The sequence below is a fragment of the Salvia splendens genome, chromosome 5 (genome assembly GCF_004379255.2).
Source record: "Salvia splendens isolate huo1 chromosome 5, SspV2, whole genome shotgun sequence".
NCBI classification, from domain to species: domain Eukaryota; kingdom Viridiplantae; phylum Streptophyta; class Magnoliopsida; order Lamiales; family Lamiaceae; genus Salvia; species Salvia splendens.
Window position 1 is genome coordinate 5,627,190 of NC_056036.1, and position 27,448 is coordinate 5,654,637.

A 27,448-nucleotide genomic window follows, 5' to 3' on the forward strand; every position below is an offset into this window, starting at 1 on the left:
GGCCTGATCAGATGTATGTCGTTCAATATTATTATTGAGTTCGTTAACCCACACCAAATATATAAAATTAGCACAATTATAATATAAATCTGGAGAATATGAAAGAACAATTACTTTCTTAACTTAATCACATCATTGGGTTCGCCTAGTGATGATATTATTATAATCCCATTTCCAACTTTAGTTGGATAAAGGTACTCCAACCTTTGAAGAATTGCGCATATATATAATTAAAGTGTTTAATCAAGTGCTTATTTTAATGAAAACAATCTTTTACTAGATCACTAGAATCAGAATTGGAGTTTTAACTATAATTACATATCCAATTAAATCTATTTGGTTAAAGTGTGCACATCCGTTATATTAATGATGATTTTAGAAAGCAATTGGATTTTTCTATTACAAAGTGGTATGTATCTCAATTTTACGTCGTTTTAAATTATGCATCACTCACATGCACGGATATATCGGCGACTTTCTTGGAATATATACACATTAAATAACCTTTTTTCACTTTCCTCGCGGTTATTTTTTGGTTTTTTTATTTTTTATTTTTTGGGTAGATATTCTTTGCATTAAATTAATTTTGGATCTTCCCTATAACATGGTGTATATTATACGCAACATCGTAGTTAATTAAGACTAACAAACTAACAAGGTCAAAATAAATAAAAAACAGCAAAATAGAAAATAGAGCACCAAAACTATATAAAACACTAATATGATTTAAACGTTTATCCCCATGGAACACGAACTAAATGTTTATTAACAACTCTAAAATATACAAATTCTTCAATCAATCATTGTGGAGTGCTTAATGAGTTTATTACTAGATGTTATTAGTTACATCTATCTTCACAATTAATGATACGTACACATCGTTAAGATTTCGTCGTTTTAGGTATTGATAAATGATAAGTGGAGTTGAACTAGAAAACGTTAATTAGTAATAGTAGTAATATTATTGTGGTCATATTCCTTGTCCATAAATAGATAAATTTACTGAATTATTTTCTTCATGTTATCTCTATTCTTTAAAAATATTAAAATATTTTCATTTTAGTTTGTCCCTTAAAAATTACTACATCGCGTTTATTCTCTTACTTTACCAGTTATGCATTATTTTTTCAAAAGTTTATGTTTTTAAGGGAAGAATAATAAAGCATAATATATTATATAGTTGTTTCATATGGTTTACTTTAAGCTCCAAATGGCTGTCTCTCTCTCCCTCTTCTCACTCTAGCTATTCCTTTCTCCACACTCGATTCCCCCTTGTTTTTCTATTCGCTCTAGGGTTTGAAACTGTTTACGCTTTAAATTTGTTTATTTGCTCACATAAATATCAGACTCCATTTTTATACTGTTTCTCTTAGATCGAAATAATAATTTTTTTTCAGGTCTCCTGTTTGTTGCGTTACTTGTATGTATGGCTGGTTTGGACCTCGGCTCCGCCTCCCACTTCGTCTCCCAGCTCCACCGCTCCGACCTCCACCTCCAGCGCCCTCCCGACTCCTCCGACGACAATGATTCCACCCGCCACCAGTTCTCCGGCGACAACACCGACAACAACTCCAACCCCGGCCTCGACCTCGCCTCTTCCGGAGACATGGTGGGCCGGCGCCCCCGCGGCCGGCCCCCGGGGTCGAAGAACAAGCCAAAGCCCCCCATAATCATCACACGAGAGAGCGCCAACACCCTCCGGGCCCACATCCTCGAGATCGCCAGCGGCTGCGACGTCTTCGACGCCGTAGCCACCTACGCCCGCAAGCGCCAGCGCGGGATTTGCATCCTCAGCGGGACTGGCACGGTCACCAACGTCACCCTCCGCCAGCCCGCCGCGGCCGGGAGCGTCGTCACGCTCCACGGCCGCTTTGAGATCCTATCCCTCTCGGGATCCTTCCTCCCGCCCCCGGCCCCGCCTGGGGCCACCAGCTTGACTATATATCTAGCTGGCGGCCAGGGCCAGGTGGTCGGGGGAAATGTTGTCGGGGCCTTGATCGCTTCAGGCCCCGTCATCATCATCGCCTCCTCCTTCACCAACGTCGCCTACGAGCGGCTGCCGCTGGAGGAGGAGGAGGGGCTTCAGATACAGCCGCAAACGTCGTCTCAGCCGCTCGGAGGCGGTCAGTTCTCCGATCCGTCCCTCGGGCTGCCCTTCTTGAATTTGCCTCTCAATATGCCTAACAACGGTCAGATCCCAATCGACGGCGCTGGTGCATGGGCCGGAAACTCCGATGCCGGCCACCCGCAGTTTTAATTAATCAAGGTCAGAATATCATCATCATCTTCACAAACTAGAACAATTAATATTCTCCTTCACTTATCTTGTAAATTTAGGTCATAATTATTGTTTTTTTTGTGGTGTTGCCGTTGTGTTACCTCTTGATTTGCCGAGTGATTCGAAGAAGAAGAAGAAAAAAAAAACTAGCGTTTGATGAGATTGTTTGAAATAATCTTTAGACATGTTTGTGACTTTTGTGCGTGAGTTTTTGTTTATTGCAACTTGTGCACATAAAAATTTGTTTCTTCACAGAATCTTATGCTAGTACTTCAATTAAATTTTTAAATAAATATTTGAGGATAGGGTGTGCATAAATAATTAATCTTGCACAAAAGTGTGTGCTTACAATTGATAATGGAGAAGATAAATCCTGTTAATCTAGTGATGTCCTGAAAGAAAGTTGTATAAAATGAATCCGATGAATATATGCATATAAACAAGTATGCTCGTGGCCAGCGCTAACGACAACTTGCTTGTTATAATTAATAGGCTAATTTGTGCGACTTATATATAATATGTAACCACATAGATTCCTTTCTTTAACCCCAGCCTTGTTCTGTTAAGTCTTAGTTTATTAGAAATGAGTTGTCTTAATTAAGTATAAGAGGAAGGAACTTTCTAGATCATTTTTTATTTAACTTTAATTTCCAAATTAAAGCTATGAAATTAATTAAGGAAAAGAAAGATGAGAGAGGAACACGATTGTCGGATGTTATGTGAAATTATTACTGGGAGTTTAGTATGACCAAGCATGCCATTGAAGAAGAAGAGGAATGGGGCAAGGATAAAGTAAATGAACAAAAGATACATCAACATTCAGGGTTTATCAAATTCTGTAAAGTTAAATTTAATGTTTATATATGCGTGATACTGCATATGCATCATACTTAAAATGTGTGTACACATGGGACTATATTTATGGAGAGTGTAACTTTTCTGTATACATATTAGGTTTGCTGCAAAATTTCATGCTCACTAATTTTCGTTCATAACAATGCATTAGTTGTCCGGATACATAAACTAGGTATAACATTTTATTCAGATCTTAAATTAAAGCTGTATGGTAATTTATATTAACCTCGCGGTAGATATCATGTGAGAAATGAAATACTATGAAGTTTTGAAGAGTGTGTGACTGTGTTTGTAATTTTTATTTTATTGTGTTTTTATGAAATCTGCATACTATTGATTAATAAGGTTAGCCGTTTTATATTCAGGAATGAACTGATAAATACAGTAACTACTAAAAATAACGAAGAAGAATTAAATAACTTGAACACTAGCTGGTGATTATGGTGTGCTTCCCTCTCTCTTTGGAGTTTAGAAGGATAATTTTTTCCATTCCCAAGCCATTTCATATGATCATCGTCTATATATAATGCAATTGTTGGAAGGGATTCAGGGAAAGAAAGGAATCACGAGAAGAATTTAAAGCAAAATTAAGGCTCTTTCTAGAATTAGATTGAATCAAATATTTGTTTTTCAATTATTGGGCACATATATCTTCTTTCCTTACTTATACTACAAATTTCGATCAACCCTAAAGAGTGGTTGTTACAATTAGTATGCATACAATTTTTTTTTGGTATTTCATATTTGAGTGTGTGATGATGCTAGGAACTTAGGAACTAGATCATCATCGTTCAAAACAATTCAAAAGTGAGTTAACACTACAAATTGCAGATATGATGCCTAATTCACAAAAAATACCCTTGGAGTTGAAATTCAAACTTGACAAGAACAACTACCAATCATATGTACATGGGCACGACTCATGAGAGTCGCAATAGAAAGCCGAGGTAAATCCTGCCACATCAATGGAGTACATACCTCCACCACCAACAGACAACCTAACATATTTTCAGGAGGGAACAAATTTATGTAGTACATATATATGGGTCAATAGTTTGTGTTCTAGTTGTATCTATCCAAAATAACTATTGTGGTTGGCGACCGATCTGATGAACAAGAACTACGAGTGGAAAAGTACACAGATGTTTACGCGGTTCGATCTCTCGATCTACGTCCACGGGCGAGGAAGATGATGATTTATTGATGAGGGTTTCTGGGAGATTACAAAGATAAGAACTCAAATCGGCAATACAACACACTCACTTCTAATCTCACTTTTCTCTCAAAAGCTAATCGTAGTTGAAACTGAATTGAATCTTGATTGTTGGTGCACACATCAAGTGTGTATGCGTTGCTGAGATCCCCTTTTATAAGGATGCACCAGCCCCTTTCATCAGCTCGTGGCCCCAGCTGAATCCTCACACCAACCGACTCAACCGTTGCATTTGAACTCCAGCCGTCGATCTTGCTGATCTTCGATAACGGTCCAGATGCGTGGTTACACTTTATCAGCCTCTGAGAGTTTTTTTTGTTACAAGAATATATCGAGCCACTTAGTTTAAGCTTAATTATATCATCAATAATTCAATATCTGGTCATGGTACAAAATATTCTACGAAATATCCTAGACCTATTATTGTGTACTACTTACTACATCCGTCCTTCAACATTACAAATTTTTGAAACAGCACGGTTTTAATACATAATTGGTAAAATTGGAGAGAAGAATTGATAAAGTAAGAGACAGGAGAATAAAAATGAGTAAAGTAAGAAAGATGGAGAGAAACAAATAGTATAATAGAGTTAGTGGATTGTAAGGTCTATTTCCTATAATAGAAAAATTTATTAAATTTCTATTTTTAAGAGACCGACCAAAATGAAAATAGTTTCTATTTTTAAGGGACAGAGTTAGTAGAATATGCAGTGTCGGAAGATATTTAGTTCTATTAGAGCATTCACAATAGCTTCAGCCCATCTCACAATCCATCTCCAATTTCCTCCTGCCACGTCTTCAGCTTATCTCACAACCCATGTTCAGCCCTCCAGTCCATCATCAGCCTATCTCACTATCTCTATATTTAATTCATTTTAATTGTCGGAGAAAGCAAAAAAAACGAAGTAAATTGTAGAAAAAAACATAGAAATATATTTATATAAAAAAACTTAAAATGAAATCGGGCGTCCATCTTTGTCCGGCTATGCCCGCCTCAGTGGTGCACGTCGAGCACCGTCCCCCTCCCCCCAAATAGGCACCGATCGGCGCCCCTATTATGAATGCTCTTACACAAACATCTTGTACATTCAAGTGGTTGCTAATCAATTAAACAAAGAAAATACAAGAAATAATTCAAACAACTATAAGAGCAGAGCAAAGAAGAATCAATCAAATAAAAACTACTTCATCCATCCTATAAAAATATGTGTATTTAAAATAAAACGGAAATTAATGTATAATTAATAAAGAAAGATAGAGAAGAAGAAGAGTAGTTAAAGTAGTGTTAATGAATAATGAACCCACATTATTATTAGTGTTTAATGAATTGTAAGTTATAAATAAATTGGTGTATATGGGTAATGAGTTGGGGACAACTTTTCATAAATGTAAATGCCCATATTTTTATGGAACGAGCGGAAATGGAAAGTGTACATATTTTTATGGGACGGATGAAGTACAAAATTAATGCATCTTCACCCAGAATTTTACAAAATGAGTTTAGCTACTCATGTTCATGATGAAAACAAAGTTTGAAAACAAAAATTCAATCAAAAACATAATTGTTAACAAAATAGATTCTCCCCAAGGAATGAATAATAGGAGTGGAAACTCCAATCTTCAATTTCACGTCCAAGAGAGTTCTTGAGGGATGGAAAGTGTATTTTGCAGCTCGGTGTGAATAAAAATGAACTCTAGGCGTGTATTTTCTCTTTTAATTCTCTTTTCCTTTTTAAAATCGTGTGTGCACAGCTGAAAATCCGCCGAGTAGACCCATCCGAGTCAAAATAAGGGTCTGGGTTGACCCGTCCGGGTCAAGCTTTGAAATCTTCAACGCTTGCGAAATCGTCCCACCCGAGTCCCTTGTAGCCAAAGTGAACCGTCCGGGTAGAAGTTTTCTGGGCAACGCAGTGTTTGTAAAATGGCTCGTCTTGATAGGTCGATTATTTCTAACATTCTGACTTCCTTCTTTTGTCAATCTTGCATTGAGTGATAATGTCTTTTTGGCTCGTTTTCATCTATTTTCTTGCACATTCTCAACAGACCCGTTAAGCTAAAAAACATAACGCAATTGGCCGAAAATATACAATTCGATCTATAAAACTCGACAATAATCATATCAACAAGTCAATCGAACCGATTGAAATACGAGTTTATCACCCACATTCCACTAACTTTTCAACTTAGTACTACATTTCTTAAAACATGTTTCAGGTCAAAACATGACAATTTTTATGGGATGAAGAGGGTATTTTGTCGAGATTTATTTATATACAAATGGTCCATAAACCCGTGAACTTTGGTCTAATTTTGTGATTTTCCACAAATTTCAAAGTTGGTCAAAAAAACCATGATTTATGGATATTATTGCCAATTTCTCATTTTTTATGATTCCCGAGAATATTGAAAATACATCGTTCAAGTGATTTTTGCGATCATAATGTCAAAAATCAATGTATCAAAAATTAAGTGATTTTGATTATTGAAACAACAATGTCCAAATTCATGAATTTTTGCGACCAGCATTTGACCAAATTTTTTTATTTAAATGGCTAATATCAAACATAACATCATGAATAATAGTGTCACAAAATCGCTGTTAATATTGTAAAAAGACTTGCACATGTACGTCTATGATTGATAAAATCTACTCACTCTCCCCCTGTCCATCGTTAACTGGCTTATTTTTTTTAGTCGTTCATCATTAAATGTTTTATTCCAGTTTTACTTTTTCGGCAAATGAATCCGATTCATTAATTCATATAATCACATGCTACTAATACTCCATTCGTCCCAAAAAAATATATGCATTTGGGAGTGCACGGGAATTAAGAAAATATTGGTAAACTAAGAGATAAGAGGATAATGGTATAGTAAAGTAAGAGAGATGAGGAGAATGGTAGTAAAGTAGTTTTAGTGAATAGTGAGACCTACATTATTAAATTGATATAACTTTTTAAAAATGGAATGCACATATTTTTGTGGGACGAACAAAAATGGAAAGTGCACATATTTTTATGGGACGGAGGGAGTATTTTTTTTGCACCAACTCTTTTCTACATTTCTTAAAATGTGCGTCGAGATAAAGTCGAATAGTCAACGATGGAATAGTAGATACAATTACTCTAAAAGAAAAGGGCTAATAAATACGTAGCGTCGTATTACCTGGACATTAAGTTTCTTAAAATGTGTGTTGCGATAAAGTCGAATATTCAACGATGGACTAGTAGATAAAATTGCTCTAAATGAAAAGGGCTAATGATTACATAAAACACATTTTGGGCCACTGTTTATTCTAGAAATTCTGAAATTCAAATTTGGAACAACTAAGAGTACAACCCTAATGCCTATTAAAATTTTTGAAAATCAAATTTAATCTCATATATATATGTCACCACTCACCAACATTTATTTATATTTCCCATTGTCATCTCAAGGCAAACACAAATACTCAATAAATTGACAAAAAAATGACAAGAAAAAGGCAACCCCTTATAATTATATTGCAGCTCATTAACATGGACCAGAGCCGCAACATGGCCAACCGGCTCAAGGAGGCGCAAGACGAGCTCCGCCGCCTCACGAGGGAGAACGCTCGCCGCGAGCTTGAGGTCTCTATGCTCCGCTACATCGCCGGTGAAGTCTCCCTCGAGGACATAATCAGCAGCCTCCCTGACACTGCGGATACGAGCTTTGCCATCAACGATATACTCGAAGATATCAAATCCAGGATGGAGGCGATGAGCGGGCAGCGTCAGGCGCCTCCTCCTGCTCCAGCGGCTCCGAAGCCATACGTTTTCAATCGTTCGTCTATGTAACCTGCGGTTGCTTGATTTGTCCTTTTAATTATGTCTTCTTCTTTCAAGTTGTTGTCTCCGTTCACCACAGTTGAGTTGTTTTTCTATATTGGAATCTTCTTATTGAGTCAGTTTTTATATATATGGTGCCTTTCATACTTTATATATTCTCTATATGTTTAAAAAAAATTGAATGGTGCCACAAAGAGAGTGTCATTCTCTCTGTTCTGGCGTTGATAGAGACGTTTTTTTCGGCACGAAAATTAGAAAATACAGTAAATATTTAATATGTTCAGTGGAGAAAATAAAATGCTATGAGAAATGAAAAAAAGAATAAAGTAAGAGGAAGAAAATGAATTACTTTTTTTGTCAAAAATAGAAATAACTACTGTATATTATATTGGAACGTTCTACGAAGGAATACGACTCTATTAGCATGGAACGGGAGTATATTTTTATTCTCTTTAAGGATTAACTTCAAGGAATAATAGATCGATTTTAGAGCAAAAAACTGTGGTCAGTATTATCATTACTATTATACTCCATACTCTTGGGTTCACTATCAAAAGTCATAGAAAAAAAACTAGAACTATATTGTGATGAACCACAAATAAGATTTTAAAAACTGAAATGCGAATATTAAAAAATTTCGGCGAAGAGAAAATATTAATTTTAATCCGTTTCAATAAGTTATCTGTAGTTGGAAATACTATTCAAAGAAAAAACTGAACATGTAAAAAAAAGGTATACGATGTTAATTCTAGGATAAATCTTTTGAATTAATTCTTTTTGTTTTTGAATGTATGTTTCCAAAACGAATATATGTAATATACTTGAAAATATATTTCTATGTTATATTCGATCAACAAATAGGTATTATTAAGTGAATTGACAATATTTACAAGTAGTAGGAGTAATAAACAATTCACAGTTAGAATAAGTCCTTAGTTACGTATGGACTAATATTGGGTTTAGTCTGAGGTATATGGGCCGTGAGCTTTAGGCTATGCTTTATTGAAGCCCATTAAGTTACAACAATTATGAAGATATAACAGGATGAATACAAAAAAGGCTGATTCCAACAGAAGATTATTCCAAATAGAGATCTAACATGATTTTTAAGATTTTACTTTAATTTTAGGATGCAGGCAAAATACATATACATGATGAAATTGAAATAATTACTTCAGCCACTTTAAATGGTGTAGATGTTTTGGGTTCAATTTAAAGGATTTACTGATTTAGTACAATATCATAGCAAAAAGATATAACAAAATGGAAAATTAAAATTACACGCGCCAGGTAGGGGTCGAACCTACGACTTTCTGCTTAGGAAACAGACGCTCTATCCACTGAGCTACAGGCGCTGACTTGTTCAACATTGGAAGCACACTTCTATTATTAATCATTATCAAATATGATATCAATTCTTAGTAATAATAAACGTTGATTGTAATTCATTATAGCATAAATAATACTCCCTCCGTCCTATAATAGTAGAGTCGTACTGTCATTTTGATGCATTCCATAGTAGTAGAGTCATTTTCCTTTTTAATAAAAATCAACACATTTCTTGTCACTTACTTTACTCTTTATTACTCCCTCCGTCCCAAGGAAGATGACCCCTTCCTTGGGCGGCACGGGATTTTATGCAGCTTTATTTTGTGTGTTAAGTGGAGAGAGTAAAATAAGAGAGGGGGAATAAAGTAGAGATAAAAGGTGTTTCCAATTTTAGTAAGAGGTCATCTTGGTTGGGACAATCCAAAAAGGAAAGTGAGTCATCTTCAATAGGACGGAGAGAGTACTTTATTCTCTATTCATCTTTCTACCTTTTTCATTTCTTACTTTATTCTTTCTTTTTAATTCACTTTAATATAATTTTCTTAAATTGCGTGCTGAAAATAAACACGCATCTGCTATTGAATGAAGTGGGTAGTTATTTTGACTATAAATACTAGTATTAAAAGAGCCAATTATCACATTGCTTAAACTCTGATTGTACTCTTAGTCATTTAAGAAAGCTAAATATTAAAGAGGTCAATTCTACTCTCGTACAACAGAGTGGAACTATACTATTACAATTCATGGTTCCACAACTCGATTGAATTATTAATGAAAAGATTCCACTTAGTTTGTGTGGTTTCCAACTACACTAAATCAAGAAAGATTGTAGTTGATGATTAGAAGTAGAAATTCATGTTTGAGAAGACACCCTTCTTATCCTTCCCAGGCAAGTACATGACTGGACTAGCTGGATTCTCACGCTCCAACCTGTTCCATTACAACTCATCACTTTTCAATCCCTCCTAAGAACATTCTAGAAGTTTCCAATAATAGGAAGGAAAAATTTAACTTGCTCATAGTTGAGTAGAAAGTAGTGGAGGAAGATGGCAATTTCAAGCTTGGCTAGATCATTTCCAGGGCACAATCTGCTTCCACTTCCAAATGGAATGAAATTCTCAGCTTTTGGTGTGAAATTCTACACGAACACCACACATTTATTCAAGAGTTGTAATTGTGAGTTTCTCCTTCACTTACACAGATAGCTAGAATACTCACATCCCATCTCGAAGGATCAAACTTCTTCGGCTCTGGCCATGTTTCAGGGTCGTAGTCAGCGCTCCTGAACCACACCAGTGCTTTCCATCCTTTCGAAATCGTGTAGCCTGCAATAAATCAACAAAAGTAGCAACTCCTCATTGCTAAATGGTGCAAAATAAGATTTTCTATGTAAGTGTTGCATCATACCATACCACAGACATTGACATCTTTCTTTGCCTCTCGAAAGACCACCAGCGAGAAGGTGACCACGCGAAGCGTTTCATCAATAACCTATTTCGAATCACCACGGATATATGAGGAAACCATTCACTAAAAGGAGTGAGATGAGAGGTAATGGAATGGAAGCACACTTTATTAAGATAGTCCATTTTCCTTATTTCTTTTAGGCTCAACCCTTTCTGCCCAGCTGGTCTGTTTCTCACAGTTTCCTCTTGCTCAGCCTACAATGTTGATCAATCAGCTAAAACAAGTGGTTAATTAAGAGCCGGTAGAAAAAGCTCTTTGTTATATCTTCAACCAAGATATGGTGTTTACTTAGTGCGTTCTTCGAAATTTAAATCCTACTGGTGATGATCAAATTTTGATTAAATCGTTATATATCCAATCCAAACACTACAAGTCTACAATCTACATTATTAAATTTACTGTGGTTGAAGCGTACGATAAAAGAGACAAGGCACACGTGCACGATCAAATGAAAAGGTTTTTAACATGGCTGTAAGAAAAATGTTATCATGAATCAGTTCAACTTCGCATCTGTGAGTGTGTTGGCAGTGTGCTTGACGTTGTCTGCTGACCCAGAAACCCTAAACCCTACTAGTGTGGACCTTTTTTCAACACAAACCACTTCTTCTTTATCAAGATAACAACAAACCTTTGAATCCAGTGGGCTATCTATAACAGACCTAGATCTTCAATGGGTTTGCATCCTGCCCTTTTCAGGATATGTAAATATTGCAACTCTTGACCTCTACTAGTGCTCAACCAAATCATTCTAATTTAATGGGGGTGGGAATAAAAGTGTGTTTGCCAGTGTTTCACAAGAATTCCCTTCTCTCACTGTAGTTTCTGTTCTTGACAGCAAAAGATAAATGAGTGTTTATCTGCCCTGGACCACAACAAGAACAAGATAACATAAGCTCCCTCAAAATATAGTCAATTATCGTGCACACCAGAAACAAATCCACTAGCGCGACTAAATCGGCTCAAACGGTCAAAAACAAGGACTGTATGAAAGCAAGCTGCTATGAGGACACAGGCCAGCGGAATAGAGACACATCTGCAACGCCATTATTTCCTGTCACGAAGCTTCTTAGTTAACAACACTCAAAATCAAACATCAATTCAAGCAAGAATCACTAGCAGCGACTTCATGGATACAACAAGAAATAATAAGAAACAGATACTCCACATTACTTAAATCAGCACTAGCAAGATGTAATAATCTAGCTCCGAATATATATCAAATACATAGCCAATACTATTTTATAGAAACAAGCAAGAACTCTGGGTTCACAGGGAACAATGAATCGAGTGAAATCATCAAAGGCTAAAGAAGAAAACCAGGACAGCTAAACAAGACGTGAAAATACGGGTAGCAGATGCAGTGAAAATATGGCATGAATCGGCAGCAATCCTCTAATTGCCTACTATTTAGTCTATTCAACCTACAAATAACTGTTACAGCCTACATTAGATAGACAATAACCAACCATATACATCCAACAAAAAAATTACATCAGTGACTTATTTCGGTTCCCATAAACACTAATCACATATTCATTTAAGCCATCTGAACATTTTCGAAAAGACTAGACGATGACTGTCCGATCACCTGACTAATCACATAGTATTCATTTAAGACTTAATGCGATATCTCCAGCTGTTCATTGTTAACACATAAATGAGTTGCCAAAGTTTATTTTATAATCCAAGTGAGATGAGGTCTTCACATTAATTGCAGTTTCAATGGATTCACCAGTATTGAGTTAAAAAAACACATCTAATATTGGTCTAGAGGATGAAAGAGAAAAAAAAGTAGAGGCATAGAAAAGAAGACCAGATCAGAGGTCAGCGGTGTAGAGCTCATAGAAATGAAATAATTGAGAGACGGCTCAATGATTTGGGACATACTTGGCCCTATATTTGGTTTAACACCCATAAAACAGTATATCACCGAAAGGATCCTATATTTTTCTGATTGGATTCTCGCAGATAATTCCATTAGAAATCGATTCAAGGCACGCACAAACAGAAGTAGTGACTAGAAGTTTCAAAGTACGACTGCAGCAGCAATAGAAGCCAAAAGAAGCAAACATTTTTTGCAGCGAGGTTGCCACTGAGTACTTATGCGTGGTAAATGTCTGAATATTCTCACAGTATCAAGATTTTAAACATGAGACAGTCTAATGATCGCCCCCTGCACTAAGGGATTAAATTCAAGCCAAATACACTGAAGCCCCTTGCACTAAGGGATTAAATTCAAGCCAGAACTTGTTATCATTTATCTCAAAGGCTAAATTGAGACCATCAGTCGTGTCTGTTGTCCAGGCTAAGGATGAGGTTGCCAGGGCAAGACTGGTTGTGTAATCGCATTTGAAGATGTTGAAGATGATATGGATATCAACTTAGACCTATATTTCTCATCTTCATCTTGATTAAGAGATTTGACTACATTCTCCCCTGCTTTACTTTTAGGTGACTTAATAGCAGTTAGATCTGGTGCTCCATATGAAATTGCAATTAGAGACTCACGAGTCGCATCCTCAGAGGTCTGCTTGCTAGATTCTTTCTTATCCATTGTTAGTAATCTAATCCCTGTCAAACCAACATCTTGAACTTGAAAAAAATAAAGATCAAGAAAAACTAAAAACTTGAAAACCTAAAATGTGCGGTGCTTAAAATTTATAGTTGGTAAACAATCAGAATTTAATTCACTTGACATACAAAAAGTGAAGGGTGTGATTTTACAACTAGCAGGAATTTTCAAGTAGAATAACTGCCAAAGCTATCAAACTTTTGAGAATGAACAGTGTCACACAAATTTACCACCCAGAATCTTAAGCAATGGCGTTAAAAAAATGTGCAGAAACAAACAAAATCTAACATTATCTGCAAACATACAAAACTATCTATGAAATTGTTTTTATCTTAACTTAGCATCAGCAGAGCAAGAATTTTGTAGTAGTAGTGCCTGCAAATAGATTATGTATCTGTGACTGCTTGCTTAAAAATCCATTCATGACTACTGATCTACTTCCTAAAGGAAAAGTTTTTACACAAAAACAAAATGTAAATCGTTCAATCACACAGAGACCAGAGTATCAATAATCAACCTACAATTATTGGGCTTTACCTATGATGATTAATATAGTAACATTGAATATGAAAAGTAAATATGGTCAAGCAAGTTCAAGATTAATCAATCCATCAAAATAAATGTAGACTTGTTATTTCTATCCATCAATGAATTCAATCTACCAGCTGATAAAACTATTTCAAGATAAAACTACAATTAGAGAGAACAACATTGCTCAAAAAATCAATTGAAAGCCACAAATATTATTAGATACTCCATAACAAAGCCGATTATCTTCCTCTTGTTTTATAGTAGAAAAAGCAAAGATCAAAATTGAGTGAATCTGAAATTTCAAAGACGAGAGAACAATAACCCAATCTACGCGAACCCTCATTCGCAAATTATCCATCTGCCCAAACAGAACAGCGGCAGTCACAACCAAGTCAAACCCATAACCAACATTCTTAATTAGTTCTTAATTCTTATTACTTGCATAACCAAAATCGCAAAAATTGGAAGATTTTAACCTGCTTAATTGTGTTATGTGTATGGCTTGATTTGATTCTTTCAGTTGCTGTTGAAGCGGATAAAAATGTCAGCTCGAATTGTTTGGGATAATCATACTAATATAAACCGATTTCAAACACGTGGAAATGAAGTCCAAATATTTTAAATCTTATTGATAATATTAACTATCATTTGCGACTGAAGAATGCACGATAATTATTACCATCATATGAATTGATACCATCATGATTTTTTTATCAAATGTATATATGAATAGATAAAAGCAGAATAATAAGAATTCTTTTTATACACTATTTATGAATTATGAAAATATTTAACCCTCGTGGGGACTTAAATTACACTAGTCTTGCGATATTAGGGTATGAATTGGGAATTCAGAAACTTTGTGGCAAAATTTGAAAATTGCGGCTCTATTTCTTCTTCATTTCTGGGTTTTGCACTCTACAGAAGACAACAATGGCGCTAAGTTCCAATTCAAAACAAGTTTATGGTAAAATTCGATTTACTTTTCAGCTTTACGTTTCATTTTAACCGATCAGCTCATCCAAACTGAATGCAATAAGGTTACGATCTATTGCTGGGGTTGATTGCTGCATTTTACGTGTTCATGGCGCCATATACTAAGGTTGAAGAAAGCTTCAATGTTCAGGTCTGAGTTATTCTCCAATCATTGCTTAATTTTCGTTTTTTTTTTGTAATTTTGGTCTTTCTATTGGGAAGAATCTTATGTGAGGGAGGGAGGGGGATTAAATACTGTTTCCTAGATTTGCTTCTTTGTTAAAAAAAGTAAAAAATAAAAATAAAAAATTATGCGCCTTGATGAACAATGAGGAACCGATGAATTGACTTGAGCTCTGATGCTTAGGCAATGCACGACATTTTGTACCACCGTCATCATATAGAACAGGTAAAATTTAGTAGTACATTTTTTATCGGTTAAGAATTTTTACATACAGTTGTGCTGCTTTTTCAATATATTGTGTTATATAACAGTATGATCATTTGGAATTTCCTGGAGTAGTCCCTCGTACATTTATTGGTAAGGATTCTTATGCTATTTTCTCCATTGCCTTCAGTTAATTACAGCGTGTTGCTAATTTATAATGGATCACATCCCTGGATATGTGTGAAGCAATGCAGGATCTTAGGATCCTCTAAATAGGTCAGATTTTTCCAACATTATTTCTTTCTTACAGGCTCCATTCTCATATCAGCTCTAGCTTCTCCAGTTGCGCTAGCTGCTAGTTTATTGCAGTTTCCGAAGCTATACAGTCTCTACGCAGGTAAGAATTTTCCCCGTGGAACTTCTATATTTATATGTTTGGTTCTGTAAGTTTTCAGTTCCTCTTCCAAGATACTTTGTTTATACACTATTATACTTCGTATATCCATTTTAATTACCCTTGCCTTGTTTTGTCCAGTTCGTTTGGCATTAGGCTTCATCATATTGTCTTCATTGCGGTTCTTCCGTATTCAGGTAGTTAAAAAGTAGTACCTTACATTCACTCTTTTGCGATTATGCTTATTCTATGTATAGAGGTCTCAGTAAATAATGCTTTTAGGACATGACATGCTTGCTTAGATACTTTAAATGTACTTTCCATCACTCTTTTGCTTGCTTGCTTATTCTTCTGTAGAGACCTAAGTAAACCTTGCATCTAGGAGTCAGGACAGGACATGCTTGCTAATAGCCTAATACAACTATGAAGTCCTTCCCTTTTTAACTGATTACTAAAACAAGGTTTTTAACATCAAAACTGGTTACACTAGAAATAAATGCATGAAAAGCTCTGTGCTCATTTTCTTTGAGAGAGCTGCATCTGTTATTCTTTAAGTTGTCATCCCTTCCTTCTGGAGCCTCCGAATCTTTGAAATCAAGTTGGGCTGGAATCTTTTGGTGTCTATATAATCAGCTATGCAAAACCATTACATAATTGTGCAGATCAGGAAGAACTTTGGATCTCAAGTTGAAGCATTTTTTGTACTATTGACCGCAATTCAGTTTCACATGCTGTTCTACTGCACGCGCCCCCTTCCTAACATCTTGGCATTTGGCTTAGGTATTTCATCTGCATTTAATCTATTTTCTGATAAATTATTGTAATCATATTTCTTACTGTTGCTAGTGTCCTATCCAATTGCTACGTCTAAACTTACCAAAATTGAAATTTTATGTGAGGGTCACACTTCACTGTATGATCTCTGTTCATAGCAGCGTAGTCGTTCATACTGAGATATTTTCAAAAAAGCTGAAAATGGTTGAAGACTTGAAGGATGCGAAGACTGTGATATCTTCATTTGACTTCACTATCTATGTAATATTAATTTTTTTTAAGACATTTTTGTCATAAGTTTCAGACATTATCCGCAAAAGGTTTGGAAGATCTTGTTCCGACCTGTAAGTTTTGTTTTCGAGACCTCACGGACAAACAAACTCTACAGGTTTATCATAAAATGCAAAATGCATTTGTCTTAGAAATACATATACACTGTCATTTTAGTCAACAAAATATGCTCGGTGCAATGACGAGTTAATGAAATGTATTTTTATATCCAAAATGGGACATCAGCTGTTAACACAAAATATTTTGAATTTCATTCTTTCTCCATGTTTTATGTTCTGGCCATAGCAGCATGTAGGTATTCCCTTTATACTGTGTTCTTCCAAATAGGGCTTCAACATTGTTTTGTGAATTAGCATAGTGGTGGTTGTAAATTTTTCACTCTGTGTGCTAATTTAGCCCCAATATGTTGTTTTGTAGTTAACTTGGCATATGGGTATTGGTTTCAGAGAAGGTTTTATGCAGCATTAAATTCTTTGGTACTTTTTCCCAACTGCTAATGAAATTTTTGGAAGGATTGTCAGGCTCTATAGATTTTTATTGACCATGGGTTTAGCTTCCAATTTTCATTGATCTGTGATTTCCTTGCCTATCAATTCTTGTTTCTGGTTAAGCAATCACAAACTTTGTATTGCAATCCTTTGATGGATTTCATATTTTCATTTATATTTTGTCTTTCATTAATACAGGAAGTTGCCTCAATTCCAAATATATTATGCGGTTAACTGATTTTTTTTCAATCTTTAGGCAACATTCTCTGAAACCTACAATCATTTAATTCATGAGTCACAACTGTTCTTGTTTTGTGATATTCTTATTTATGAAGGCCTGTTTTCCAAGGTCAGGTTTTTGCTACCATCGTCTTCAGATGTGACATCTTGTTGCTTGTTTCACCTCTGGGACTTGAGCTTTTGCTGGTATGTGGTATAGCCTGTTAAATTAAATCATAGCCTGTTAAATTAAATGAAGATTTCCTGTTCTTTTTCTCTATTTTGTTTCTTCCGTTTCTTGTTCCCTATCTCTCTCTGTGTCCCCTCTGCCCTCTTAGCTGATACATATGGTATGTAGAGGCAGGCTCTAGAATTTTTTTTTACATTTCGTTGCATATTTAGCCATCAATGTGAAAGATCTCCATATTTGATCAAGTGTATCATTTGCCTAATTAAGTTACCACTTATATTATGTGAAGATACTTTATTGTTTTCATAGGAAATACTAAAATACTTCACACTTCACTGATTCCGAGATTTTATCTTGGGGTTGTACTATATGCTTAAGGTTTCAGGCTTTATTAGGAGTTTAATTAGAGAGCATAGTGTGTGCATGTACACATAAAAATTGATGATTTTTAATCATGAGAAGAGTGTAATTCCTTAGTGCCTTTGCCTATTTGCATTTGATGCCATGCTAGCCGGATGTGATTTTCTTCTTTCCACCCTCTAACTGTTGCTTGAATTGATAAAATGCAGACTAGATCTATTTCGTTGCGGAAAGCTGTAATATCGTGCGTGATAGCTGCTAGCTCTTTCATAGGTTTGTTTGCTGAACCCGGATTATCTCTACATATTTCATGTCCTTACATATCTGATCTATTATATCGGCTTTATAATATTGGGTTGCAGGTTTGACAGTGATGGTTGACTCAGTCATGTGGAGGAGGATGTTATGGCCTGAGCTGGAAGTATTTTGGTTTAATTCAGTGTTGAATCGAAGTTCTGAATGGGGTGTATCTTAAAGACGATCAACCTTAATGTTTTTTGACTTAGTTTTCCATATCTTCCTTTAGACAAACACCCTTATGTCCGTTTAACTTCTTATTTTTTCCATAACTTTCTTTAGACTCATGCCTTCCACTGGTACTTCACATCAGCTCTTCCCCGCTCATTGCTGGTGGCATATCCATTATCTGTGGTAAGCATAAGTTATTTATTATAAAATTTGATATTTGTGTGATGTCTCGCATGAGTTGTATCATTGTAAACTCTCTTTCTCATGGCATGCAAATTGCAATGTCTGCTTATGCACATTTCATCTTATTTACTTGTTTTTGCACTTGTATATGCTCTAGCTTGTACTACTATATATGCAATGGTATGTGCAGTTTTTTAGCTAAGCTTTTGCTATCTATAAAAGTATTAGTGACTAAGTTGAGTAATTTGATTTTTTCCCAAAAATGAAACGAAAAAAAGAAAAGAGAATGGAGCTCAAGTACAATTAGAAAGCTGCAGTCCTGATTGGGCCAATTTTATAAATCCCATCTTACAAAAATAAAATTTTGCCTGATTTGATGTGGCTCATTTTGCTGCAGCTAGGTTTATTTCTTGACAGAAGGATTCGGATCTATGTTATTCCTGTTTTATCATTTGTTACACTTTACTCGAAGCTTCCGCACAAGGTAATGCCTCCATTGAATCAGCTGTATTTGACTTCATGTCAGCCTGTTGTACAATTTTAGTTATTTGAATTTCCTGCCGCAGGAACTCCGATTCATTATTAGTGCTCTTCCTATCTTCAACTTATCTGCTGCAGTTGCTGCTATCAGAATGTATGTAATTTGTTCTCATAAATCATATCTTCTAAAAGCAATTGTCAATTGTTTATTTGTTTACAAGTTAATCCACTCAATTTTTTCTTATTCTTCTTTATTTTATTTTTTTTATTTTATTAAATTTCTCCAGTTACAACAATCGGAAAAAGAGTTTATGGAAATATCTTAACATTGCCATGCTGGGGTTGTTCCTGATCAGGTTAAGCAAGAACTCTTTGTTCTGTTGTTGAGAACTTCTCCCGTCTCTGCTGACTTCTTATTATGTAGTCTAGGGTGTACAATCTTGACATTTATGGCATCATACGAGAACTATCCTAGTGGTCATGCCTTGAAAGCTTTACATAAGATGGGTAAGCTCTTTCTTTTCCCCTCTCTTGCACTCACCACCCAGCTTAAAGAAGTTAACTACATACCGGAATTCTTACAAGCTGCAATTGCTTTCTTGCAACTCAAACTGCAGCATCATTTTAATCCAAAACAAGTGTTTTAAAATGTGACTAGTTTGTAATGATTAGTTCTTAAATTACCGTTTGTTTTCTCATGTGATTTTACGTTCAATTGTACTTTTGTGTGTTGGTGCCCTTTTATTATGCTTTCTTGCATGCGTGTGCTGACGCTGTAGAGCAATAAAACAGTAGCTTTAGACATAAAATACAAGTGTGCAGTTTGCACTCTAAATTACAATAACTAATGAGGATCGGGCATTGTTTTAACAGGGTATGTGAAACACAATTCAAATGATTCCTGGGTGCACATCGATACGTTCTCAGCAATGAATGGAATCTCACGCTTTTGTGAAAATCATGAGCCGTGGCGGTACGATTTCTCTGTTTGTGGCCTCTGTTCTAGATATTTCTTTTATCTAGTGAAACTGTTGAAATATACTGATACAACCCCCTATGTCATCCATGAACACCCACACATAAATTCATCTTTTCTTACTTTTCAGATTTTAAATGTAATTGAATCTGCTAGGCCATTTGTTCCTTATCCCACACCCGTGTCTGCAAATGTTCACTTTACAAGACAGCTTGTCATCGTGATGTTCTATATTTTTGTTCATCTTTACATAAACAGTCTTATGGAGATAAGACTGTTCAATATAGAGATTTCTCCTTTTAACTCTTGTCACATGATATGGTTCAGTTCAGACTTCTCCTATTTCATCATACAACTGCTCTTTGTTTCAGGTACTCTAAAGAAGAAGGGATTCCTATTCAAGAATTTCAGCAAAGAAATTTTACTTACCTTTTAAGGTGATTTTTTGGAAGCTTTTTGTTTGTCAATATGGTTTAGCAGCATAATTTTTTATCCAAAGATAATTCTTTGATTTTTCATAAAATAATCCAGAGCATGTTCGCTTTAATTGCAGTGAGCATGCTCAGATAAATGGTTACAAGTGTCTACTTAGCACGACAGGGTTTTCTGGGACTCGTCTTCATGCTGGATTTCCTCCCATATCGCTGGTGGGTGAAGAATATTACTCCGTATATCTCAATTTTGTTTGAATAGACCTAGTATATATAGTGTACCTATGATTTGTCTATCTTCAGGTTAAAAAACCGAAAGTTAATGTACATGGAAACACGCATAACGATGAAATAATTCACCGAAGCTGGCCAGGATGCTGATTTACAGATCATAGAGGTAAATGCTCTGGTTGTTGTAAGAACCATAGACAAATTGAATGCGACTATCAGCTGTTGCTATGCCTTAAGGAACGAAAAATCTTCTCAATTTAAGGCACACTAAAGTCCTTACATTTGTCTTGATGTTGTTTAGAACTTCATAAATGTCTCAATATCTGTAATTTAGAGAGAAAATCCTGATTGCTTAGTGCTACACTTTTATGATATCTATTCCTTACAAGTTTAGCTTAATGTGCATGTTGGATATTCAGCCATGTAATTTATTTTGTGGACGTTTTTTCATAGTATTACATTAAACTGTGGGGTTTCCTAGAAAGCTACTCCGTTAGATGACGAGCTTTATATGTTTATGAAAGTAATTTATCAGAATGTTAAGGAAATGGGTTGGAAACTAACTTTTAATATACAAAAGGATATAAAATATGCCAAAGTACCTATTAGGTTATAACCAATTAATTGATAGTAATATATTAGAAAAAGTGAAAAGGTTGCTGAAATGAGACCTATAACATCGTATGTCTAGTGATAGATCATAATAGTATAAATTCTAAATACGATATACTCCTTGTACAAGTGATGCCTCGTGAAAAAGTTATAAAAATATAGTAATTGAATTAATTTTAATGCATGGATCAAAATAAAAGGTAGAGGCTAAAATATGGAGTAAATAAACAAAAATATGGTGGATTCGTAATAAAATAGACTTTGGGGGCATATTTGGCGATAAAACCAAAACCCTTATCTCTTCAAAACAAAACAAAACAAAATAGAAGAAATAGTAAAGGAAAAGCTCTGTAAAATCCCAAATCCCTAACTTCCACTCTCTCACTCTCAGCTTAAACCCTAAATTCCCAAATCCTAACTTTCCACAGCAGGAAACATGCTACTCCAACCCACTATCCAAATTCTTCCCCCAAATTATCACCAGAAGAATTCTAATCATTTGCAGATTTCGAGTTCGCTCTCATTGTCGTCAGGGCTTCAAAATTCGACTTTTTTTCTCAAACAACCCAATTTATCTACCGCCTTCAAAACCCACAATAATCCAGCGTTTATCACGTGCTCATCTGTACCGCCACCTTACAGCAATGGAACTGTTGATTACGAGAAGAGACCGATGCTGAAATGGAATTCTATATACAAGAAGATATCGTTGTTGGACAACTCTACTTTGGATGTGGGCGCTGCTTCTGTGTTGAATCAGGCTGAAAATGAGGGCAAGATGCTTTCCAAATGGGAGCTATCCAGAGTTGTGAAGGAGCTCAGGAAGTTCAGGCGCTTCAAATCGGCTCTTCAGGTAGTGTGTGCGTGCATTTGTTTTCACCTGAATCGGTTGATTATTAATATCCGATTTAGATTATTTTTTTAAAAATTCTTTTTGCTTGGTTGTTCGTAATCTATATTGGAGTTTTTGCAGTGTAATCAGTAACTTTTCGAATTAGATATAACCTATATCGCTGTCGAAATCAATGTATTATTCATTTCTGATTTTCAACTATTGGCGAGTGCTAAGCTAAAGCTTTGTTAATACGAATCTTTGTGAGCGTTTTAGTTGATGCTAATCTTGTTAGCTTTAAGGATAATAACCTTGATAATAAGATAGGGCAGCAAATTTGCTTAAAGATAACAATGTTTTTGTGATTTTTGAGTTTTTTTAGCTGTTGTTGGTTTAGTTGTGAGTATTTTTAGGCTTTGGAACGAGAACGACATATCTAATTTTAATCACGGTGTGCTCGTGTCGTGTTATTCTGTTCCATGTTGTAAATTGGGGATAATTTGACTAGTTTACATAATATGAGGACTGAGTTCAAGTGATTAGTGGGCTTAATCAGAAATGAAAATGTAATCTGGGATGATATCCAATTACTTCATCCCATTTTAAATTCTTCTTTACTCTTTTGTTGAGCCTGGAATTTTCATTCAGAATTTGTTCTGATGACCACTCTTTGTAATTCGAAGGATTTAATGTAATGTATGGGCTTGTATAGCTGTATCGAATTATTAATGTACTTGTATCTGCTAATCTAGTAGTAGTATTTAACAATTTTGTTTGTGTACATTGCAGGTTTATGAGTGGATGAATAATAGAGCAGAAAGATTCAGAATATCCACAAGTGATACTGCTATTCAGCTAGATTTGATTGCTAAAGTGCATGGGATTTCAAGTGCTGAGCAATATTTTCAAAAGCTTCCAGATGGCTTGAAAGATAAGAGAATATATGGGTCCCTTTTGAATGCTTATGTTCGTGCTAGAATGAGAGGAGAAGCTGAATCTCTGATGGGTAAAATCAAGAATAGAGGATATGCTAGTCACCCACTTCCATATAATGTGATGATGACTCTCTATATGAGTCTTAAAGAATATGAAAAGATTGATCCTTTGATATCTGAAATGAAGGAGAAGAGCATAGCATTAGATCTGTACACGTACAACATTTGGCTGTCATCCTGTGGATCTGTGGGATCCCTAGAGAAAATGGAACAAGTTTATGACCGTATGCAGCTGGACACCACCATCAAGCCCAATTGGACTACTTATAGCACAATGGCCACAATGTATATCAAGTTTGGGCAGCTCGAGAAGGCTGTAGACTCTTTGAGGAAGATTGAAAGTAGAATGACTGGTCGGGATCGTATGCCATATCATTATCTCATGAGTCTATATGGAAGCGCTGGTAAGAAAGAGGATGTCTATCGAGTGTGGAACAGCTACAAGGCTTCATTTGTCCATATTCCGAATGTGGGCTACCATACTATGGTCTCTGCTCTACTCAGAATGGACGACATTGCAGGTGCTGAGGAGTTGTACGATGAATGGCTCAAATTCAGATCAGTATATGACCCTAGAGTGGGAAATCTTATCTTGAGTTCATATGTCAGAAAAGGGCTTTTCCAGAAGGCAGAGGCCTTTTACAACCAGACAATTGAGACGGGAGGGAAACCTAATTCAATGACTTGGGAGATCCTTTCAGAAATCCACATCCAAAATTCGAGGATTCCTGAGGCTTTATCTTGCTTTCAGAATGCTGCTTTAACGGAAGGCTCGAAAAACTGGAGGCCAAAGCTGGCCAATGTCTCTGCCATTCTTGATTTTTCCGAGCAGAATGGCGACATTGCAATGAAGAACGCCTTAATAGAGGTCCTGAGACAAGTAGGCTCCCTTGAGGATAAAGACTTTATGTCAAGTTTACCGTCACTGCACGATCCGTTGATTACAGACAGTGCTCCGGCAACAGAGGATAGAGCAGATAGTCATGATGATGAAGATGCAGATTTTGTGCTTCTAAACCAACTCCAAGAGAGCTTGTGAGGATCCCCTCTCACATGTCTTTCAAAATAGTTTTGCCATGCACAAGGGAGGAATGGCCGCAATGATATCATGGTTTTGGTAAATTTTCTAAGTAGTAAATATTCGGATTTAAATATGTAACAGCTACTGCTTCTTAGAGTATGAAGAGTGAATTTTTTATTTACTCACAGTATTTTTAAGTAATTGAATGTGGTGAAAGTAAAACATGTCTTGCTCAAATAGTACAATGCAAAGTTTTTTGTCCATATATTCAAAGGCAATAATTCTATTCTCATTTACTTGAGAGGAAGAGTTATTTCCTGTTCAAATAAAATAGATCTTGTATAAATGGTTGGATTTGATTGTTATTCGAAAATTTAATTTAATTATTGTTCAATTTTTATTATTTTCAGTGAATATTCTTTTTTTTCTTTTAATACACTTAAGAAACCCGAAAATGTGAAATGCAAATCGACAAACGGAGTAACCAACATTCTTCACGAAAAGATTATGTATGATAGCAGTCTAGCAGGCAATATTGTCAAAATCAAGAAAAACGCAGAACACAATCATAAAATGTGCATTTATATTTATAGTAGGAGTAATAAATAAGATAACTAATAGCCCAACTTGCATCAACTTAAATATAATGATATTAGTATAAATAATTGGAAAAATTGGACTCCCATAATTTAGGAGGCTTGACATTTTTGGTCCCAAAAAGTGCTTTTGGGGCTTTATGTATAACAATAGATGAATAGAATCCTGATTAAATTTGTTGTTTTAATCCTACATATATTATTATCTTATTTTTCTTTGATTAAAAGCATATATAAACAACTTGTGAACAATAAAAATGCATGGGTTCACATAAATAACCCCCTTAATAATTCTATAAATTCATGAAAATTGGAAGTTGTTTAAAAACATTATTTATCTTTTGCAGTAAAAAAAGGTGAATGGTTTTTATTGCGTAGACAAATGGAGTACACCCTTAATACTGGGGTGTGGGACACCCCACCCCATTTCCACCTCCTCAATCTACCAACATTTTAAAACACAAAATGAATCACAGATCAAGAAGTAGAAGTGGTGTGACTTAGTTTCTCTCTTGTCTCAATCCACCTTTCTAGTTGGCACATGCACTTGCAAACATATATGTCTATACATATATAATATAATACATACACTTCCATGATTGCACATGTATTATGTTCCCTTCCCACATTCACATACAACTGTCAACTTCCCATCTCCTCTTATCATATTCCACCGTTTCATCCCACACCACTACCTATTCCTTCCACTTTTTCACCCTAAAAAAGTTACTACTGAATTAAAATTTACTAATATCTCTTAGACTACTCATATATTTTATAGATGAACTTTTCTTGGGAGAATTGAAGTACACAAGAAACATCACTTGAACTTAATTTGCAACAATGTGAACAAGAATCAAACCAACTGTACATTCCAATGGACTAATATCCAGAATATTCCTCACAAACAACATGCACTTTCACAACAAGATAAGAGTGACAACATAACCAATAAGGCCAAAAATACAGTGAAAATGACTTGATTAAATTTAACTAACTTCTACCCTAAGCTACAGTAAAAAAAACCTTAAACAGCAAGCTGCTGTTGTTGTTGCTGTTGATGAGTTGCTTCATCTTCATTAAAACACAAATGAAGTAGCTTTGATGATCTTGCAGTATATAGAGACGATTCGCCAGCGATGCTGAGCTGAGGCTGCACCATCATCTCCCTCTGGAGGTAGGAGCAATATATGTGGAAAGTTGCTGGAGTTACATTCAAATGGAATCCCAATCCAAATAGAAAATCTACTTCCAGAAAGTTCATCTCTGTTGTGCTGATCCCTCCTACTTTAGCATAATACGCATTGTTGTAATACCTGAAAATTCCCAAGAAATTTGGAAGATCAGAGGTTGATCATCAATTCATCACATCACTCTGTTTATTACTACTACTATTATCAAAAGGGTGAAATTTTATATCCAACTCATTTGCTGAATTGTAGCTTTCAGTTATCAATGTTGGATTGAGACCTTTCTAGTTAACACCCCTCACCGCTCTACATTTTTGTGGCTACTAATCTTCCAAGAACATCTAATTTGTTATTTATCACATTCATTTTTTAATAACTAAATCATGATGATGGCTGATGTGGTGGTGGTAGCTGGACCTAAGTTGGTATCACAAAGATTAAACCATAGGTTGTTGAGATAATCAAGAAATCAAGTTAACTAATTAAAAAAAAAACCTTAACCACAGGCAATCATAAACAATCCCCTCATGGTTAACAAAGCACAGTTTTCAATTTTTCAATGTAACAAAAACTTCAAAATTCCACAATTCGAATTCAATTCCAGTTTCAACTTAATTCAAAACAGTTTGAATGTGCAAAATTGATGATCGAGAATTAGGGCAAAAAGAGTACTGACATGTCGTCCATGAATTTGGCAGAGAGCATGACGCTGGTGATGAGCAGCCTATGGACATTGAAGGAATTGAGGGGGAGAGCAGGGTGGCGCTGCGTGAAGCGATCGAGGTAGACGTAGGCGACAATGTAGCAGGAGGGGCTGCAGTTGGCGTACTTGAAAATCCTCTCTAGATAGCTCTCGATCGAAATCGTCGGCCTCGTGAGGCCGTGGAAGACCGAGACTTTCTGCGCCTGAAACGAAGGGTTCAGATCGTTCGACTCCGCCGCGCGTTGAAGGAGAGAGGAGAGGAAACTGATCAGCTTCGGCATCACGTTTAGACTCTCTAATTCCGCCATTTTTTTCTCTTTCTTCTCTTCTCTGCTCTCTGTCTAAGCTTGTGATGATAGAGATACATATACATATAAGAGTTGTCTTTTTTACAATGTTTTCCATATTTTTATTTTCAAAATTAAATAAAAAAAGATCAGCACCAACAACATTTCATTTGGCCATCACAACACGTTGTCACTAAACCGTCCCTTAAATTACTATTCACGGGTCTCACTGTATTTTTTTACTTCATCCCTTAATTAAGGGACGGAACCTGCAACCCTCCATCCCTTAACCGTCCATTAAATTACTACT

The 27,448-nt window shown here is 35.6% G+C and overlaps 5 protein-coding genes and 1 non-coding gene across 9 annotated transcripts; 3 read left to right on the top strand and 3 right to left on the bottom strand.

Annotated features, from left to right (window-relative positions):
* Positions 1–1,192: 1,192 nt before the first annotated feature.
* LOC121802279 (AT-hook motif nuclear-localized protein 23-like) lies at positions 1,193–4,663 on the top strand. Of its 3 annotated transcripts, none has more exons than XM_042201908.1 (2): positions 1,193–1,294; positions 1,398–2,581. In XM_042201908.1, exon 2 carries the CDS (start codon positions 1,427–1,429, stop codon positions 2,255–2,257), a length of 831 nt encoding a protein of 276 aa, XP_042057842.1. In that variant the 5' UTR covers positions 1,193–1,294; positions 1,398–1,426; the 3' UTR covers positions 2,258–2,581. The 3 variants fall into 3 exon arrangements, with proteins under 3 accessions (XP_042057842.1, XP_042057844.1, XP_042057845.1); XM_042201910.1 differs by adding an exon at positions 3,965–4,663 and having other exon boundaries at positions 1,220–2,266; XM_042201911.1 differs by adding an exon at positions 3,499–3,512 and having other exon boundaries at positions 1,220–2,266.
* A 4,774-nt stretch (positions 4,664–9,437) lies between these two features.
* TRNAR-CCU lies at positions 9,438–9,510 on the bottom strand. The gene has a single exon. It is a non-coding gene; the product is annotated as a tRNA-Arg (tRNA).
* A 644-nt stretch (positions 9,511–10,154) lies between these two features.
* Positions 10,155–14,573, bottom strand: LOC121805234 (ent-kaurenoic acid oxidase 2-like). The gene is made up of 6 exons (XM_042205032.1): positions 14,531–14,573; positions 11,056–11,145; positions 10,897–10,975; positions 10,703–10,809; positions 10,501–10,622; positions 10,155–10,414 (listed from the first exon to the last, which is right to left on the bottom strand). Exons 2-6 carry the CDS (start codon positions 11,071–11,073, stop codon positions 10,324–10,326), a joined length of 417 nt encoding a protein of 138 aa, XP_042060966.1. The 5' UTR covers positions 11,074–11,145; positions 14,531–14,573; the 3' UTR covers positions 10,155–10,323.
* A 267-nt stretch (positions 14,574–14,840) lies between these two features.
* Positions 14,841–21,301, top strand: LOC121802383 (dol-P-Man:Man(7)GlcNAc(2)-PP-Dol alpha-1,6-mannosyltransferase-like). Of its 2 annotated transcripts, XM_042202049.1 has the most exons (20): positions 14,842–15,021; positions 15,095–15,180; positions 15,397–15,438; positions 15,525–15,570; positions 15,728–15,814; positions 15,953–16,008; positions 16,474–16,591; positions 17,294–17,352; positions 17,719–17,790; positions 18,343–18,406; positions 18,496–18,599; positions 18,713–18,784; positions 19,182–19,268; positions 19,351–19,418; positions 19,552–19,620; positions 19,689–19,771; positions 20,138–20,237; positions 20,612–20,677; positions 20,794–20,887; positions 20,975–21,301. In XM_042202049.1, the coding sequence occupies exons 1-20, from the start codon at positions 14,988–14,990 to the stop codon at positions 21,050–21,052; spliced, it is 1,485 nt and encodes a 494-aa protein (XP_042057983.1). In that variant the 5' UTR covers positions 14,842–14,987; the 3' UTR covers positions 21,053–21,301. The 2 variants fall into 2 exon arrangements, with proteins under 2 accessions (XP_042057984.1, XP_042057983.1); XM_042202050.1 differs by lacking the exon at positions 17,294–17,352 and having other exon boundaries at positions 14,841–15,021; positions 17,714–17,790.
* Positions 21,302–21,827: 526 nt separating this feature from the next.
* On the top strand, positions 21,828–24,543 carry LOC121804833 (pentatricopeptide repeat-containing protein At1g02150-like). Its single transcript, XM_042204525.1, has 2 exons — positions 21,828–22,367; positions 23,136–24,543. Exons 1-2 carry the CDS (start codon positions 21,951–21,953, stop codon positions 24,378–24,380), a joined length of 1,662 nt encoding a protein of 553 aa, XP_042060459.1. The 5' UTR covers positions 21,828–21,950; the 3' UTR covers positions 24,381–24,543.
* A 1,261-nt stretch (positions 24,544–25,804) lies between these two features.
* LOC121802259 (cyclin-U4-1-like) lies at positions 25,805–27,216 on the bottom strand. Its single transcript, XM_042201885.1, has 2 exons — positions 26,825–27,216; positions 25,805–26,274 (listed from the first exon to the last, which is right to left on the bottom strand). The coding sequence occupies exons 1-2, from the start codon at positions 27,157–27,159 to the stop codon at positions 25,986–25,988; spliced, it is 624 nt and encodes a 207-aa protein (XP_042057819.1). The 5' UTR covers positions 27,160–27,216; the 3' UTR covers positions 25,805–25,985.
* Positions 27,217–27,448: the final 232 nt, after the last annotated feature.

What these genes read in the sequence shown, in the direction of transcription:
- LOC121802279 (XM_042201908.1), top strand. Translation starts at nt 1,427, where the DNA reads ATGGCTGGTTTGGACCTCGGCTCCGCCTCCCACTTCGTCTCCCAGCTC.
- LOC121805234 (XM_042205032.1), bottom strand. An exon ending in TTGATCCTTCGAGATGGGAT is followed by an intron (nt 10,623 to 10,702) that starts GTGAGTATTCTA and finishes GTGTTCGTGTAG; the next exon opens with AATTTCACACCAAAAGCTGA. An exon ending in TACTTTCTACTCAACTATGA is followed by an intron (nt 10,415 to 10,500) that starts GCAAGTTAAATT and finishes GTAATGGAACAG; the next exon opens with GTTGGAGCGTGAGAATCCAG.
- LOC121802383 (XM_042202049.1), top strand. Translation starts at nt 14,988, where the DNA reads ATGGCGCTAAGTTCCAATTCAAAACAAGTTTATG. An exon ending in TGGCATATCCATTATCTGTG is followed by an intron (nt 18,785 to 19,181) that starts GTAAGCATAAGT and finishes ATTTTGCTGCAG; the next exon opens with CTAGGTTTATTTCTTGACAG. An exon ending in GAAAGCTTTACATAAGATGG is followed by an intron (nt 19,772 to 20,137) that starts GTAAGCTCTTTC and finishes TTGTTTTAACAG; the next exon opens with GGTATGTGAAACACAATTCA.
- LOC121804833 (XM_042204525.1), top strand. Translation starts at nt 21,951, where the DNA reads ATGCTACTCCAACCCACTATCCAAATTCTTCCCCCAAATTATCACCAG. An exon ending in GCTTCAAATCGGCTCTTCAG is followed by an intron (nt 22,368 to 23,135) that starts GTAGTGTGTGCG and finishes TGTACATTGCAG; the next exon opens with GTTTATGAGTGGATGAATAA.
- LOC121802259 (XM_042201885.1), bottom strand. Translation starts at nt 27,159, where the DNA reads ATGGCGGAATTAGAGAGTCTAAACGTGATGCCGAAGCTGATCAGTTTC. An exon ending in GCCAAATTCATGGACGACAT is followed by an intron (nt 26,275 to 26,824) that starts GTCAGTACTCTT and finishes GGGAATTTTCAG; the next exon opens with GTATTACAACAATGCGTATT.